Source organism: Gracilinanus agilis, chromosome 6 (genome assembly GCF_016433145.1).
Source record: "Gracilinanus agilis isolate LMUSP501 chromosome 6, AgileGrace, whole genome shotgun sequence".
In the NCBI taxonomy this organism is placed as follows: domain Eukaryota; kingdom Metazoa; phylum Chordata; class Mammalia; order Didelphimorphia; family Didelphidae; genus Gracilinanus; species Gracilinanus agilis.
Genome location: NC_058135.1, coordinates 88,104,261 through 88,120,486, shown reverse-complemented (window position 1 = coordinate 88,120,486; position 16,226 = coordinate 88,104,261). Strand labels below are relative to the sequence as shown.

Below are 16,226 nucleotides of genomic sequence, written 5' to 3'. Positions count from 1 at the left end.
CTGGGAAGGGTTGTAAATGCCAGGCTGCTGAGTTTGTTTTCTATCCTTTAAGTAATGGGAGAACCACTGAAGATTTCTCGGCAGGCGAGTGGCATGGTTAGACCTGTGCATTTGGAAAATTGATGTTGGCATCTGTGTAAATAATGAATTGGAGGAGATACTGGAGCCTGGAAGACCAGTTAGGAGGCTGTTAGTAGTCTGTGTGAGTGGTGATGATGAGGGCCAGAATAATGATGCTGACAATGTGTGAGAAGAAGAAGTATTTTTTGACTAAAGATTAGTACTAAAAATAAAACACAAAATACAAACATGCTACAAGCTAAAATGTCATTCCCAAAACCACATTTCTTGGACATCAAATCCATACAAGAAATAGGAAATGTTTATTGTGCATTAATTTACCTTTTAAATTCTATCTTTGGTATTTACTGTTTATTTGAAAATAAATGTGGATAGGATTATTTTTAAAAATAAATTCAATTATTACCTCATTTTATATGACCACTTCCCATATGAACATAGATTTAGAGCTGAAAGGGACTTTATCTGACTTAGAATCAGATAATTCAACTCATTTACTTTATAGATAAGGAAAATGAGGCCTCGAAGATTCCTATGTTAATGAGAAGAGTTCTAGATTTGGAATCAGAGTTTTAACTCCCATCTGTTCTACTTAATTCCTATGTATTTTTCTCATTGGCAGAAGGAAGTCATTAGATTAGATGACCTTTGAGATTGCATTCAATTCTCTGATCCTGTGACTTGTCCAGGGTCACACAAACAGTAAATTCATGGCCAGGACTTGAACTCTGGTCCTCTGAAACTAGATCCAATGTTTTTGTTCTGGAATTCCCTTGTGTTAAGATTCCCACCCTGCTGAGTCCATATGAAACAGATTTATGGTGCCTTGAAGACAGTACATTTTCAATAAATATTTGAAAATTGAATGAAATGAATTTGTTGAAGGAATGAACCTGTCTAGCAGGGTTCCTCTCATTTAGCATTTAATCTAGCTAATTTAGCATTTAATATATAACAAAGATGCTTTAATTTTCTGTGTATGATTACTTATAATTGAAAAATCTGAATAATGCTAAATATTCTTAATAAAGTTTGAAATATTAAAAAAATGGGGGGGGGGGCTTTAGACCTATCCATAGGTCACCTACCTGGCAATTTGAGCTTTTTTCAGGAACATAAGAACCCAAAAGACCCCCAGAAAAAGAAATTAAAAGAAAAAAGCCGAGTTCCCAAAACCTATCCCAAAGTCAACACTAAATTTATCATAAATTTTACTTTTAGGAGAACCCCTTTTAAGCCCTGATTCAGAGTCTATTTCCTTTAATTAACATAAAACTCTCCTCTTCTTTAACCAAGCCCAAAACAGATTAGAAGGCTCAGCAGGCCCACCAGCAGCTGTAAGAATTAATCATTGACACTCTGATGGCAAGGCAGAAAAACTATAAAAAGAAGACAAGAGAATGCAGAGAGTATGCAGTTTGTAGCAATTTCATACTGGGACAAATATCCCTCAATACCTCAAGAGCTCTGGAGGACCCCATTATGCATTAATTGATATTCCTAATAATGACCGAATCATCAAAAAGAGTTAAATCATATTCCTTACACTTAATTACAATATGAACATCAATAAGTCATTTAGTTGCTGAGTCTACTTTATCTGTAAATTATATTCATATAAGTATTATTTAGAATGTTGATATAATGAATAATAATATTTATATTACCTACCCTCAAAGGATTATTAGGAGAAAGCTTTATAAACTATCAGATTATACAAATCAACAAGTATCAATTAACACCTACAATGTGCCAAGTATTGTGGTAGGCATCAGGCCTATCAGGGCAAAAAATAAAAATAAAAGTTCCTGTGACCAATGAAGGATCTTACAGGGAAACGTATAGCTATTTTTACTAGTACTGTAAATTCAATTGCTTTAATAAAGATAATAGTAAAAGGGTCATATAGAGAGCTGGAAGGGACATTGGTGGCCATTGAGTCCAACTCCCTCCTCTTTTACAGATGAGGAAACTGAAGCTGAGGGCGTAAGGAATTTGCCCAGTATCACACAACCAGTAATTGGATAAGACTTGAACTTATCTTCCTAATAAGGCAGATGGGCTAAACCAGGTTGAAGGTAACCAACAGACCTCAAACCTACCAGTGAGTTGGGGGATGGCTACCCTAAACATGTGAAGACTTCCCCTTGCAGAATGGGCAGAGGAGAACAAGTGGTTTCAATGACCATGAAGGCAGCCGAAGTAGGTTCCATGGAGCTCTTAGAGCTTGGTCAGACACTGAGGACACCGAGGTCATCCACTGTCATCTTGACTTTTGTCTTACCACTGGATTTCAATGACTGGAAGAGAGACTGAGGTTGACAGCTTTGTGGAATTCTGCCTCACTAAAATCAAATTCATGAGCGGCCAAGACATTACTGGTGGGGATGTCACTGGACCTCTTTGAAAACGAAAGGCAAACACAAAAACAGCATCAATCATCTGAGTGTTATTCTTCCATGCAACTCTACTCCCATGGATGATATGTAGACTTGTGGCAGTTTGTGTCCTAAATTTGGAGAAAATATTCAATTGTACTTTTCTTACATGCCTTGCTTTGAATAAACTATGGCCTCCAGTCAACAAACACATGAGCAGGATGGATGAATGAACTATGATTTCTAGTGGGTAAAGAGTCACTGAGTTTTGAACTCAGGGTAAATTTCTGGAGTCTCACATGCAAGACAAAGTGCCTCAGGTGCTCCAAAAGATGGGTGGTATCATCCCTATAACCTAAGTGATTACAATTTTAGAGTTTGACACCTGAAAGTCTTTAAGAATACCATCTATGGGGACTTATGAGAAAGAATTGTGGGAGTAGAAATGCAGATGAAAAGCAGGTGATTGATTGCATGGTTCACGGGGTATATGATTGGGGATTTTGACTTTAAATGATTATTCTATTACAAACATTAATAATATGGAAATAGGTTTTGAACAATGAAAAAGGATACACATATGGGGTAAAGAGCTTTTGGTGGCTTTGTGGGTGATAGTAGATATACAATATGTCTAGTTAGAGACAACTGTGAAATGCCAAGTGTTAGCTCTGTCAAACTAAGTTGCTGATCATTTGGTAGTTCACAAAATAAAGGGCATCATTTCTTAGGTGTTTTGCTAGTTGACAAAATTTGAAATATCTACTGGGCTGGCCAATGCCCTTATTGGTTCAACCCTTGAACCATTGTAGTGTAAAAAGGAATTCTTTATTACTTTTTTTAATTTAATGGGGGACCTGGAGGTCTTCTTACCATAGAGATATGTAGGGATTAACCAGCCCACAGTGACAGGAAGTAGAAACAATAGAGACAGGAAGTGAGGTAGGAAAAGGATATAAAAGGGGCTAACATCAGTTGGTTGTTCTGTCAGTTGCTGATAGTTAGGGCTGGCAGTTGCAGGGAAGTTGGCTGCTGGGTGTGAGTTGGGTTGGCGGTTGGCATTTAGTTGCTGGGATATAAAGGTGGGCCTGCGTTTACTGAGAGGGCTTTTTGGCTTTTGGTTTGGGCTATTAGGTTTTTTTCTTTCTTGAACTTTTTGGAAGGTGGCTGGTCTTCATTGACAAGTCTAATTGGACTTGGATTAAACACGGATTGGGTTGGTTTTGATTGGGCTGGATTGGGTTGGAACTTTGTGGGGTGGTTGTTATTAGCGGTAGTTGCAGTTACAGGTAGATCTATAGGCAGTTTTAGGTAGTAATTATAGGTAGTTATAGGATAACTTGTATAGACATTAGGAAATTTTCTTTCTCTGCCTCTTTCCGTTATTTCTCTCCTTTACTATATTCATTTTACAAATTCTTTTACTATCTTTATTTTAATTAAACTAAATTGTTAATTGTTAAAAGCTGCTAGAAGTTTTCTTTTCTCTGGCTTAAAGGGATAATAATTTACAATTCTACTATATTCTCATTAAAACTTAAATTATTAAAAGCTGCTCTCTTATTTTGTCAAAACTCCTAATTTAACCCTTACAGTAGTTAACTAAAAAGCAAAAAACTTTTTAATTCATTAAAGCACACATAAGCACACACCAAAACAATGTATTTTGAAAAAAATCAGATTTTATTAAGAATATTTTACATTTCACTCAAATATACTTACAACTCAAGGGATGAATATAATCATATTATCCTTGCAGGCACCACTGGTTTGGAAGTAACCCCCATATTCAGAACATACCCCTCTCTCCCAACCCCATTCCATCCATTCATTATTATCTATAAAAACAGCAAATACTACTTTTTATTGTAAACAAAAACAAAACACCATTAATGAGGTTTGGATACAGTGTTGCAGATTTTCATATTGCTTCAGCTTATTAAAATAGTATTCTACTGGTATTTCTTCTTGAAATGATGTAACTTCTAACCAGTTTCTTCTAAAAGATTTATCTTGCATTTTATTCAGTGTTGGCCTGGCCTGTCCTCTAGAGACCAAGGAGTGTGCATTACAACTTCTTGATCAGTTGGGCCACATTATCAGTCCTACCTGTTTGGGTTACCACATCTACTTCACAATTCCTAAAATCTGCTCCTTGGGTCTTAAGCCGATATGTGTAAACAATGAGGAGAAATCTCTGATATGGTAGTCAGTCCCTCGCAAGGAGGACTTGTGACAGGTGAGTGACAGGCCTAGAGATTCTAGCAGGTGGCTCTAAGGGCTAGGATAGTATCTTAGGCACTGTCTATGCTAGATAAGCAACATTTATTGTTTTATTTCTTGGACAAGCCCTATTTAGGTTCTTAATGGCTAAGTATTTCTTTCTAAGAATTAGAAACACTAAGTGTTAAATATTCTTTGTAGATCTAGGTTCAAAGCCATCTTATCTTTCCTTTTGAAATGTTCCTTAGAATGAAAAAGTACAAAAAAAATTAATATAAGGAATTTCCTTTAATACAGTACACGGCTTTGATCCAAGATCTCTCCCTATTATTCTTTCCAAAGCATGACACACAGACTAGTTATACAAAAACAAACTGCAATAAAGTTTCAGTAGATAAGAGTAAGCTACTAAGCAGAGATCTGAAGAAATACAGATCACATTTTACAGTGTAATGCAATTTAAATAGTTTTAATATGTTTGCATTGTTTGCATTTCTGTTTCTATTTGAAAATCAGATTACATGAAATGTAGAGGCTTTCAATTTTTTGTCCAACCATCAACAAAAGTATTCTCTGGACTAGGTGATAAATCTAGACCATACATAAAATACAAAGTATGGTGAACAGGTTAACATCAACTAAAATAATTCAGCATCCAATGAATAGGTAGATATTAGACTAGAATTATCTCAACAGCTTTCCTGAGGGCTCTCACCCCCCATTTTACCTCATCTCCAGTATATTTGGATTGGCAACATACAGCATTCTAGAGAACAAACATCAACATTTGCTTTTAGAGTGATCAAGGGTGAGTTTACTGCTTTTATCGGTATTGCAGGAAGTCTTTCAGGATTGTTGGAAGCTGGAGTTGGGGAACAAGATGCAGCCTCGCTCTTCCTATGCAGTTTCGGATACACAGCCGGCAAAGTTGGCACAGAGAGCTTGGGGTGGCTATAAATAAAATACATGAGGGTTTTTGTCAACTAAGGACCATGTAAATTTTCTGTACTTCAACATGTTAGCAAACCCTTCAGCAAAATATGACACAACACATGTTAGTAAACCCTTCAGCAAAATATGACACAACAGCTGATATGTTCTATGGTATCTTTTATTGACAAGAGTTCAGATCCTTGGGTAAAAATTGCATCTTGAAGTTGAAATAAAAATGATGGTTTGTACTTCTGATTTTCTGGCTTCTGAAGAGGTTGATGCCTTGGCAAGATAAGGAGTTGACTCTGCTCTTAGAAGCCAGTTAGTATATAATCCAAAAAAAGAATTGTGAATGGACTCAAAGGGGAAATTAAAAAAAAATAAAAGCATTTTCCAAACTGGAGAGGCATGTAATTTGAAATGAAATTTACTGTGGCATCTATATGTAGGTCTGAGGGGGGAACCTGTTTGGGTTACCGCATCTACTTCACAATTCCTAAAATCTGCGCCTTGGGTCTTAAGCTAATATGTGCAAACAATGAGGATTATTGTTGTTACATTAAAAAACTGGATGAGTAACTCCATTTTGCCCTTTTTATAAACCATTTTATGAACTAAGTTTCTGCTGCTTGTCAGTCGCCTGATTTTGGAGAAGTCACAAGATTACTTCCCCTCCAGAAAGGTCACCTGTTTTAAGGAAAGTCACAAAACCATCCCTTCTCCCTCTCAATCCAGAGTCCCCTGATCTGCTCCACCAATAAGAAACCAGGTGTTGTCTCAACCCCCATAGCCCTATTTTTTCCTGTTTTTAGTTGTATATTATATTTTGTCTACTAACTGTCTAGAAACCAATAGCCCTTGGCTACTAAGAGCCTTGGTCCCAGTTTGTTTCATCAACTACATGCTTTAAGTATAATTAATTAATTAATTAAACTAAAATCAAGAAATAAATGTTTGTCTAGATTTAATTATTTGGGTTCTTTATGCCCCCATGATAGTGGGAATGTATACCTTTTTACACATGGGTAAAAATGTTCCTCCTTATGTTTTGGATAGAGTGGCCAGAATGTCAAGCTGTGAGAATGATGGTGGGACCCAGCTCTTTTTGTGGGTCTCAGTGTAGGAAACAGGAATGAGTACATTTAGGAAGGGGGGTAGGAAGCGTGGACATGTGACTTCACTGGTGTGGGGACTCCCAATGGATAAACTCCTTCCAGTAATAATACAAATTAGCTAGACATATCTGCAATTGAATTCATCCCTAAATTATGACCTTAAGAGAGTTGCCCAGAGCCCTGAGAGCACTTGAGGCAGGTCTTGACCCTAGGTTTCTGTGTAATTAATTTCTGTACCCTTGAACTACAATTCCCAGCACCCCACTCTCCTCCTGTCCTTACGTGCTGACATAGGCAGGATATAAATTCTGCTTATTTCTGCCTCTCTCACTCTTCTCCCGCTTTTACGGTCTGATAAACTTGTTTTTACTCAGGCTATACTTTTCTTCTACTTCAAGAGATTATTAATAAAATTTATAAAATATAATACTTGGAGTTATTGGATATTAATTTTAATCTTACATTTCCGAATACCAGCATCTGCTCTCTGATTATTCCTCCTGGTCTCTCATCTTGCACAGAACAGCCCTTAATAAATGGTTGTTAAATTAAAGCAGTACAGGCTCCAGAAACCACTAAGCAAAGACTAAAGCAGAACTACAAAGTCTCTTTTTCCAAGCTAATAAATTGAATTAGGAGCAGCTGGGTGGTACAGTGGACAGAGTGCCAGGTCCAGAGTCAAGAAGATGTGAGTTCAAATCCAGCCTCATTTATATTTACTAGCAGTGTGACCCTGGGCAAGTCACTCAACTAGTTTGCCTTGGTTTTCTTATCAGTAAAATGAAAATAATAGCACCTACCTCTCCCTGGTGGTGTTGTGAAAGTCAAATTAAATAATAATTGTAAAGCACTTAGTGAAGTACCTGGCACATAGCAAGCACTATAGAAAGGTTAGCTATTATTATTATTATTATTATTATTATTATTAAATGGAAAAACTATGACAAAATGATACAAAACAAAAAAAATAAAATAAAATAAACAATCAGCAATAGTTCAGAATCTACATGATTACAAGTATTTTTCAAAGAATACACAAGAGATAGAGTATAAGCATAGGAATTAAAAGAGAATTTAGCATGAGCTCACAATGACTATTTAGAGGTAAAGGGAGATTTAGAGATCAGTTACTCTTGAGAGCAAGGACTGTCTTTTATTTTTGTTTGTTTGTTTGTTTTAGTTATTCTCAGTGTTTAGCACAATGTCTGGCCCATAGTAAGTGCTTAATAAATATGGAGTGACTGATTGACCTCTTGTTTTATAGAGGAAGAAAGTGGATCCCAAAAACAAAAGGATTTGCCCAAAGTCACATAGGTAGTGTTATTGATATGTTCATAATAGAAGCAAAAAATATCAAAGCCTTTATTGCATTAAAGAATGAAAAAAATCTATTAATGACATCATTATAGGCAGTCCGAATCAGGCTATTTTCTTTTCTTTTTTTTTTAAACCCTTACCTTCCTTCTTAGAATCAATATTGTGTATTGGTTCCAAGGCAGAAGAGTGGTAAGGCATAGGCAATGGGGGGTTAAGTGACTTGCCCAGGGTCACACAGCTAGGAAATGTCTGAGGCCAGATTTAAACCTAGGACCCTCCTATCTCTAGGCCTTTCTCTCAATCTACTGAGCTTCCAGCTGCTCCCTGTTTGTCTATTTTCTCAGAAAAATAATGACAATGTACATATTTCCTAGAAATTATGTTCTTTAAAAAGTAATACACAAATTTTTAAAGTTTCTATGTTCACTACTTATATTTCATTAGGGATGGTTTTTTTTTCAATATTGCTTTTAATATTTAAAATAAAATAGAAGCCATATTTTACCCTCTTCCTCAAAAATTCCTTCCTTCAGCTTCTATCACAACTCATTAAGTCCAATTATATTTTAATGACATTTAATTACATATTGTGCATTTATTTTGCTTTTTCCATATATGTGTGAGGGTTTTTTAAGCACATGGCATTGTTGAAAGAGTTTTCCACTGGAAAGTGGTAGACAGGACATCTGCGCTAGAGTCCTGGTTCTGCCCCTGTGTGACCTTGGGACTCCATCTCCTTGGGTCTCAATTTTCTTATGTGTCCAACAAGGGGGATGGACAATGAGATCCCTAAGGTGGCTTCCAGTTCTTAAGATCTGTGTGTTTCTTTTGGGAACCAACTAATTCTATAAGCGAGAGGATTGAGAAGAGAGTTCTAGTGAGCTCAAAATGAATTCCATGTTGCATTTATGAGGAGTTAAAAGGATCCCAGAATTCCAAGATCTCAGAGTTAGAAGGGCTTGAAAGGCCAACCAATCCAAACCCTATCTCACTAAAAATCTCCCCAGTCATGATGTCTTTAGTAAGTGGTCATCCACTCATTGCTTGGAAACCTTGAATGAAGGGAATCCCATAAACCTCTTCTATTTTAGGATTGCTCCTATTATTAGGACATTGGAGATGGAGCCCAGAACCCTCTAAAACTTCTGCCCACTGCTTGAGATTCTGTCTTTTGGTAGTAAGAAAAAGAATTTAATCTCTTGTTCACATGACAAGCTCAGATACTTGGAAGACAGCTTTAATGTTTCCTTTAATTAAGTTCTCTCTTCACAGGCCAAACCACCCAATTTTACCCATCATCAGCAGCTTTTCAGTATCTCATTTTACCCTATTTTGGATGCTTCCCAAATTATCCGAGTCCTCCTTAAAATATAGTGCCCAGAGATGAACATGAAATGCCAAATATGGTTTAAGATTACTTAGAGATGAAATGAGGTCTCAACTTTGTTCAGCATAACAACTACCACCCAATAAACTTCACATTTTGGGTTTCAGCATTAAAATTCTTTCTCAGCATAATTTTTGTTCAACTTCTCTACTGAAACAGCATTGAAAAATATTGTGCTATTCTGTGAATTTGAACACTATAAAATACATCACATCAAATCAACTTCCTACTTGAAGAAGGGGCACACACATATGAATAAACCATGGGTTTAACAATTCCAAACATTTTTAAGAGTGTCCATATATAAATCCCCCTTTACCTTCCTGCTGCAGCAACATCCTCTCCACCAAGCTTTTGGGAGTGGCTACATCCACAGGCCGCTGAAGCTCTGTATTTTTCGCATTGATGTCAGCCCCAAATTCAAGCAGGGCACCCACAATCTCTATACTGGACTGCTGAGCAGCAGCATGTAACGGAGTGTCCCAATATTTGCCTTTTTGTACGTCAGCACCTACATATGGAAAGGGGAGGATGGAGAAAAGACTATTAAAATCCTAAAAATCCTAAACTGTTATATACTTGCAACTTAGAACGTAGATAGTCCAGGGGCAGCTGGGTAGCTCAGTGGATTGAGAGTCAGACCTAAAGACGGGAGGTCGTAGGTTCAAATCCGGCCTCAGACAGTTCCCAGCTATGTGACCCTGGGCAAGTCACTTAATCCTCATTGCCTACCCTTACCAATCTTACTCAATACACAGTATTGACTCCAAGACAGAAGGTAAGGGTTTAAAAAAAAAAAAAGAAAAAGGAAAGAGAACTTAGATAGTCCAAGGACTACTAAAGCAAATTATTTAGACAAATAATTCTGTAAAGAAATTATGAATGGTTCACAATAATTTTACAGAATCCGTATTAAATGATCTTAAGTAGTCTTCTATAAGATGTCCCTCTTATTTCCTAACAAATAAGAATCAATTGGGCAACAAACATTTATGAAACAGTTCCTGTGTTCCAGGCACTCTGCTGAGCTCTAAAGATACAAAGAAAAAAAAAACAGTCTTCACCATCAAGGAGTTTTTGTTCTACCAGGGAGTCTATGGACATATATTTGTAATACAAATGTATGTGTATATACCCAAATATCTCTTTGTTCTACTTCTCCATTGGAATAGCACTGTAGCTACTGGAAAACTAAAATAAATATATTTTAAATAAATAAAATAAATATATATTATAAAATAGCATCAAATCAATTCCATATTTGAACAATTTCACACACACTAGAATAAGCCATGAATTGAAATATATGTGTATTCATATACATATAATATATACATGAAGTAAAATTTTATTACTTTTATGTCATTTATTGTAAAATCAAGTCATCTCATATAGATAGTATCTGTAACTAGGATGTTAGAAAGGGCAGTTCCAGCTGTTAATTAACTGTATATAAGCAGTGATCATTGAGGAGAAGAGTTAGCTTAAGAATTCCTGCTATCAACCTTGGAATGAGATAAGTATACAGCTTGACTAAACTCTGGTTCTGGATAAAGATTACAGAAGCAATCATAGAGTCAGTTGTAAAAAATAGGATTTAAAATAATGTTTATTTTTAATTTTAAAAATTTTATATTTATATATTTAAAATTTTAATTTAAATTTTATTTAATAAATTTTATATTTATACAAATGATATTTCCTTTCCTAGCAATAATTGGGTCCTCAGATTTTAAGACTCAAAGATATGAATATATATAACTGTTTTGAAGAGTAAAATTGTATAAGGGTTTTAGTTATAACATCAATAAAATGCTTGGATCTTATATTAGAATTTGTCAATTGTTAGCTAGCATACTTTGAATATAGGGGTTTTGTTCATCAGTGATTTATATCAACTGTCAAAAGCCTATAAAACAAATGTGAATATCCTCAAGAGGTCTTTCATCACAGACTAGGTGTGATGAGACCATTGACTCTCTCTGCCCACAAATAAAGTCAGTTCAAGCTCAGAATTAATTATAGCCCAGTTTTTCTTTATTTCTTACAATACTGACTAGATGGATGATCATCTTAGAGGGAAAGGAAATAGTATCTGGAGAATCAGAAAAGGCTTCCTTCATGAGGTGGTAGAGTAACTGAATCTTGAAATAACCAGAGATTCTAAGGGGCAGAAATTGGGAAGGAGAGCATTACAGAAATGAGGAACAGCTAAAAAGAATAATTTGGGGGCAGCACAGGAGAGTGAAGTCAGGAAAACTCATCTTTCCAAGTTCAAATATGGCCTCAAATACATAGTGACTTGTGAGACCCTCAGCAAGTCATTTAATCCTCTTGGCCTCAGTTTCCCCATCTGAAAAATGAGCTGGAGAACTAAATGGCAAGAAAACTGCAAATGGGGGTCACAAAGAGTTGGATATGCCTGAAATGACTGAACAATGACAAATAGAGGGTTTGTATTTGATCCTAGGAATAACACAGCCACTGGAGTTTTCTGAACAGGGAATCACTTTGGCACTTGTATGGAGGATAGCCTGGAAGAGGGAGTCCAGTTAGAAGACTTTTGCAATTAGACTTGGCAATAGATGAAAAAGCTTGAACTAGGGTGGTGTCTCTGGATCAGGAGAGGAGAGGACATAGGTGAAAGGGGGGCACATGTTCTAAAGAAAGAACCCTAAGACTTGGCCATGCACAGACTATGTAAAGTTAGCAAGAGGAAGAAGTCGAGGATGACATCAAGGTGGAAAACCTGGTGCCTGAGAGAAAGATAATGACCTCAGCTCCGATAAAGAGGTTCTGAACTGTGGTAGGTTTTAGAAGGAAACAACACAATTCTATTCTAGGTATCTTGGGTTTAAGAGGCTCAGTTGATGAGGCTCCAGACAGGAAGGCTGACCAAATACATCTGGAAATCTCCTGCATAAAGATAACTGAATGCATGAGAGCTGATGAGATCACCTATGACAGGGTAACAGGGCAGAGGCTCTTATCCTGGGATCCATGAATAGATCTCAGGAGATCTGTGAACTTGGATGGGGAAAAAAGTATATACTCATGTTCAGAAACCTCTAACTAAAATTTCACAATTCCTTTAATTTTGGATGTAGGTGACAAAAAACTTTCAAGAGTCCACAGGTTTTTTACTAGGCTGTCAAAAGGACCCAAGGCTCCCCAAAAGAGGTTAAGAACCCACAGTAGAGAGGGGAAAGAGAAGAAAGCCTAGGACAGCTCCTTGAAGGACACCTACAGTCAAAGGATGAAGATCTGGCAAAAGAGATTAAGAAGAAAGATTCAGACATGTCAGGAGAGAAGCAAGAGACAGAAAGACCACCAAAAAACCCAGTGAGACCATCCAGGTGAAGGTGGTTGGTTAGCAGTATCAAATCAAATACTGCCTACAGGGTAAACAGAAGGAGAAAAGCCATCAGACTGGGCAATTAGAAAATCACTGGGAAACTGGAGAAATCGACTTCCATTGAGGAATGGGGTTGGAAGCCATATTGCAGAGGATGTAAAAGAGTGAGAGAAAAAGAAGAGAAGGCACCAAGTGTCTTTTAAAATAACTTTTATAAAAATAAAATTTTTTTTATAAAATAACTTTTTCAAAGGATTTGGCCAAGAGAGGGAGGAGAAACACAGGACAGTATCTTTGTGGGATTTTAGCAGAGTGCAGATTTTAGCGAGAAATTTTTAGGGATGGAAGAGAATTGAGCATTTAGTTATGCTAAATTAGGCACTCCAGTGTGTAAAATAGTGCTTTTGAAAAATCTCCCTATAGCAAAATGCTCTGAAATGAAGCTGGTGCTGAATTCATGTTGTTTGTTGACCTGACTTGAATCAACTCCTCTTCTTCATTTACAAGCAATAGAAATGTTTTTTCTTGGCAAGCTCACAAATGAGCCATTAAGACAAAAAAGTCTTCCCTGTTACTGTATTATTTTTTGTTTAAGCTGATAAAGCATAAATTTCATATATATGTGCAGATACACAGACTATCTATATCTAGGTATATACACAACTCAGCATTATGTATGGAAAAGCAAACTATATTATTACATTGAAAACAAAGCATCTATTGACAGGCCAAATGACAAGAACATTTAAGAGGCAGACTTCAATTTTTCTGTACTCTGTCGCATGGCTGAAGGGTTCCACCAAACAGCCCACCAACAGAGGGAGAGATCAGTGAGATCGGAGCCCCATCAAAGGGCTTCAGGGATACCGACACCCTGGAAATGTTTAGGAAGGTGGAATCCAGAATGAGATGTCCCTCAAATATTAGGCCACAGGTCAAACCATAAATCCTATTCTAGCAGGAAACCAGAAAATATGGTTCATCGTCTTTATTCTATTTATCATCTTTGTGTCTCTGGGCAAATAACTTTGCTTTTTAGCCTGTTTTCTTTGATCTGCAAAATACAGATGCTAGCAGTTCCTGCCCTATTCTGTCTCATACAGTTGTCCTAAATACCTAATTAGGTAGGGGTATATGAAATTACTTTGAAATTTAAAGTGCTACAGGCAAGCAGGACAGCTTTGAAAGTTACATGTTAAACTTACAGTAGACTTAAAAGGAAAGACAAGCTCTAGGAAATAGAAATGTGCGGTTTTCCCTCTTGTTCTCTTCTATGTTGTATATGGAAATGCCCGTTTTATTTGGTGTCTATTAACTTTAAAATAGACAAAAGTAAAAAAAAAAGCAAGAGGAAAGTAGCAGGGGAAGGCCAATTATTTTTGTTTCATTTCCTGGGGCTCTCAGTGATAGAAATAACTTGGGTAAATCTTCTATACTATCTGTTAAAAAAAAAGCCTTGCACTGGCAAATGGGGTTTGTTAAGCCTGATTTAGTATATCATAAGTAGAGATGGGGAAAAAATTCAATGCTAGACAAATATACATTACTTTGAAAGTTTGTTTAATAATAATCTGTTAGATGATATTTGGGTTATTTGAATTTTCATACTGAATTCATCATAAATGAATGCATTTTTATTAAAGTATAACCACATTGTTCCTTCCGTAAGTTTTCAGTTTCTGAAATGACTTCCCCAAAAAACCTTAGGTATTTTTTTAAAAAGAAGTTTCTGAATATCTATATTTTTATTTTGTACACACACTTAGGTTTTCAAATCTTACATATTTACAGTTCCTTTAAGAGACTATTTCCACAACTTTATTTTAAAAATGAAATGCAATGTGGCATATTGAATCAGGGGTCCAGTGTTGGAGTTGGCAAGATATGAGTTCAAATCCTGATATGGAAACAGATTAGAGGTGTGACTAAGAGCAAATCCGACTTGAGTCTCCAGGAAATTCCCTAAGACTTTACTCTAACAGTAAGATCTTGTTTTTATTCAACCAATATTTTCCAAGATTCTTTGAATAAGTTGGAAATCATGCTTAATAATAGGAAACTCCATTATGTAATTAATATTTTTATATGAGCATGCCCTCTAGGTTCTTTATAACTTTTCCTAGACTTACCAGAGCTACCAGTATCTCTACTCTTCTACTTTGGGGCCATTATTAATAACTAAAGAGTGAGTATTAAGGAAACAAAGAGAAAAATTGCTCTGACAAGAACACAACTTGTTATGAATGAGAATCTACACAAAGACTCTCAGGAAGCTAATGTTTGGTGTAAAACAATATAATGACTCATATTAAGGCTTCTCAGAGTGAGAATGAGCAAGATTGGGCAAACTGCTGCAAGATTTTATGCTGCCTGGGAAGATGGCATGGATTTAGCACATAATGAAAATTTTTATTTTATGGATTTTTCTGCCCTTTTTTTTATTACCAATAACATAGACCTCATTTCATGTGTGTTGAATTTGTGTAAAATGAGATCATACAGTAAATAAGATCTAAGTTGTAGATGTGCATTGATGGAGAGATTCTTTCCACCAGGGTATCCTTATACTAAAAGAGCTCTGTGTTGCACAAATTCCTATTTCCTCTCACAGCTAACTTGGTGAGCTTCAATTGATCTAATCCCTTATTATTATAGACTTAAAACCAACAGAAATTAAATCTCTATATATGCATACTAACACTTTAAGTACATATATATTGGGAGGGGATAGAAGATGGAAGACATCCAGAAAGACTTGACTTTTGCTGTGAAATGCAAAACTCTTGTCTCCTTGCTCCATATTTTCTATTTACACATTGGTACCAAACATTAACAACTGGAGCTAGGCTTCAAATGTTTGGTATCATTATAGTGGCAGACTATTAAAAAGATCGTAATTGCCATTTCTGGGATAATTTACTATTGGATTCCATGAATTTAAAATTTTCCCCATCTAAACACTATCTTAAAAGTAAAAAATGTAAAATAATTATAATGATAGCATTTACCAGACACTGTGCTAAGTGCTTTACAAATATTATTTCATTTGATCCTCTCATAATAATCCTGGAAGGAAGTTCTATTATTATCCCTATTTTACAGCTGAGGAAACCGAGACAGGGGTTCAGTGACTTCCCAAGTCCCATGTCTGAAACTGGATTTGAACTCAAGATTTTTTCTGACTTTTGACCCAGCGGTCTATTCACTGCTCAGTAGGAACAAGGATCCTGGTAATAGGGTTGAGACGGCAAGGAAAGGCTTTTCAGAGACGGGGAGGCTAGAGCTACATCTTGAAAGAAAGGAGAGAGCACCTCAAATAAGAGAAGCAGCATGTGCAGGACAGCTGAGGTGAGCCCTACGCAGGTATATTTAGGAGAATGTGAACTCGTCGGTCCGGCTGGAGTACAGGATCTGAAGAGGGGAAGAGTGGGTAATGG

General features: G+C 36.3%; 1 protein-coding gene across 3 annotated transcripts in view; it reads right to left on the bottom strand.

Moving 5' to 3' along the window:
• Positions 1–4,123: 4,123 nt before the first annotated feature.
• ASB5 (ankyrin repeat and SOCS box containing 5) overlaps positions 4,124–16,226 on the bottom strand; it is a 77,797-nt gene continuing 65,694 nt past the window's right edge. For all 3 annotated transcript variants that reach the window (XM_044681531.1, XM_044681533.1, XM_044681532.1), the window contains 2 exons: positions 9,754–9,945; positions 4,124–5,633 (listed from right to left, as the gene is read on the bottom strand). In XM_044681531.1, the coding sequence (XP_044537466.1) occupies positions 5,506–5,633; positions 9,754–9,945 (320 nt within the window). In that variant the 3' untranslated portion in view covers positions 4,124–5,505. The remainder of the gene's footprint in view (positions 5,634–9,753; positions 9,946–16,226) is intronic.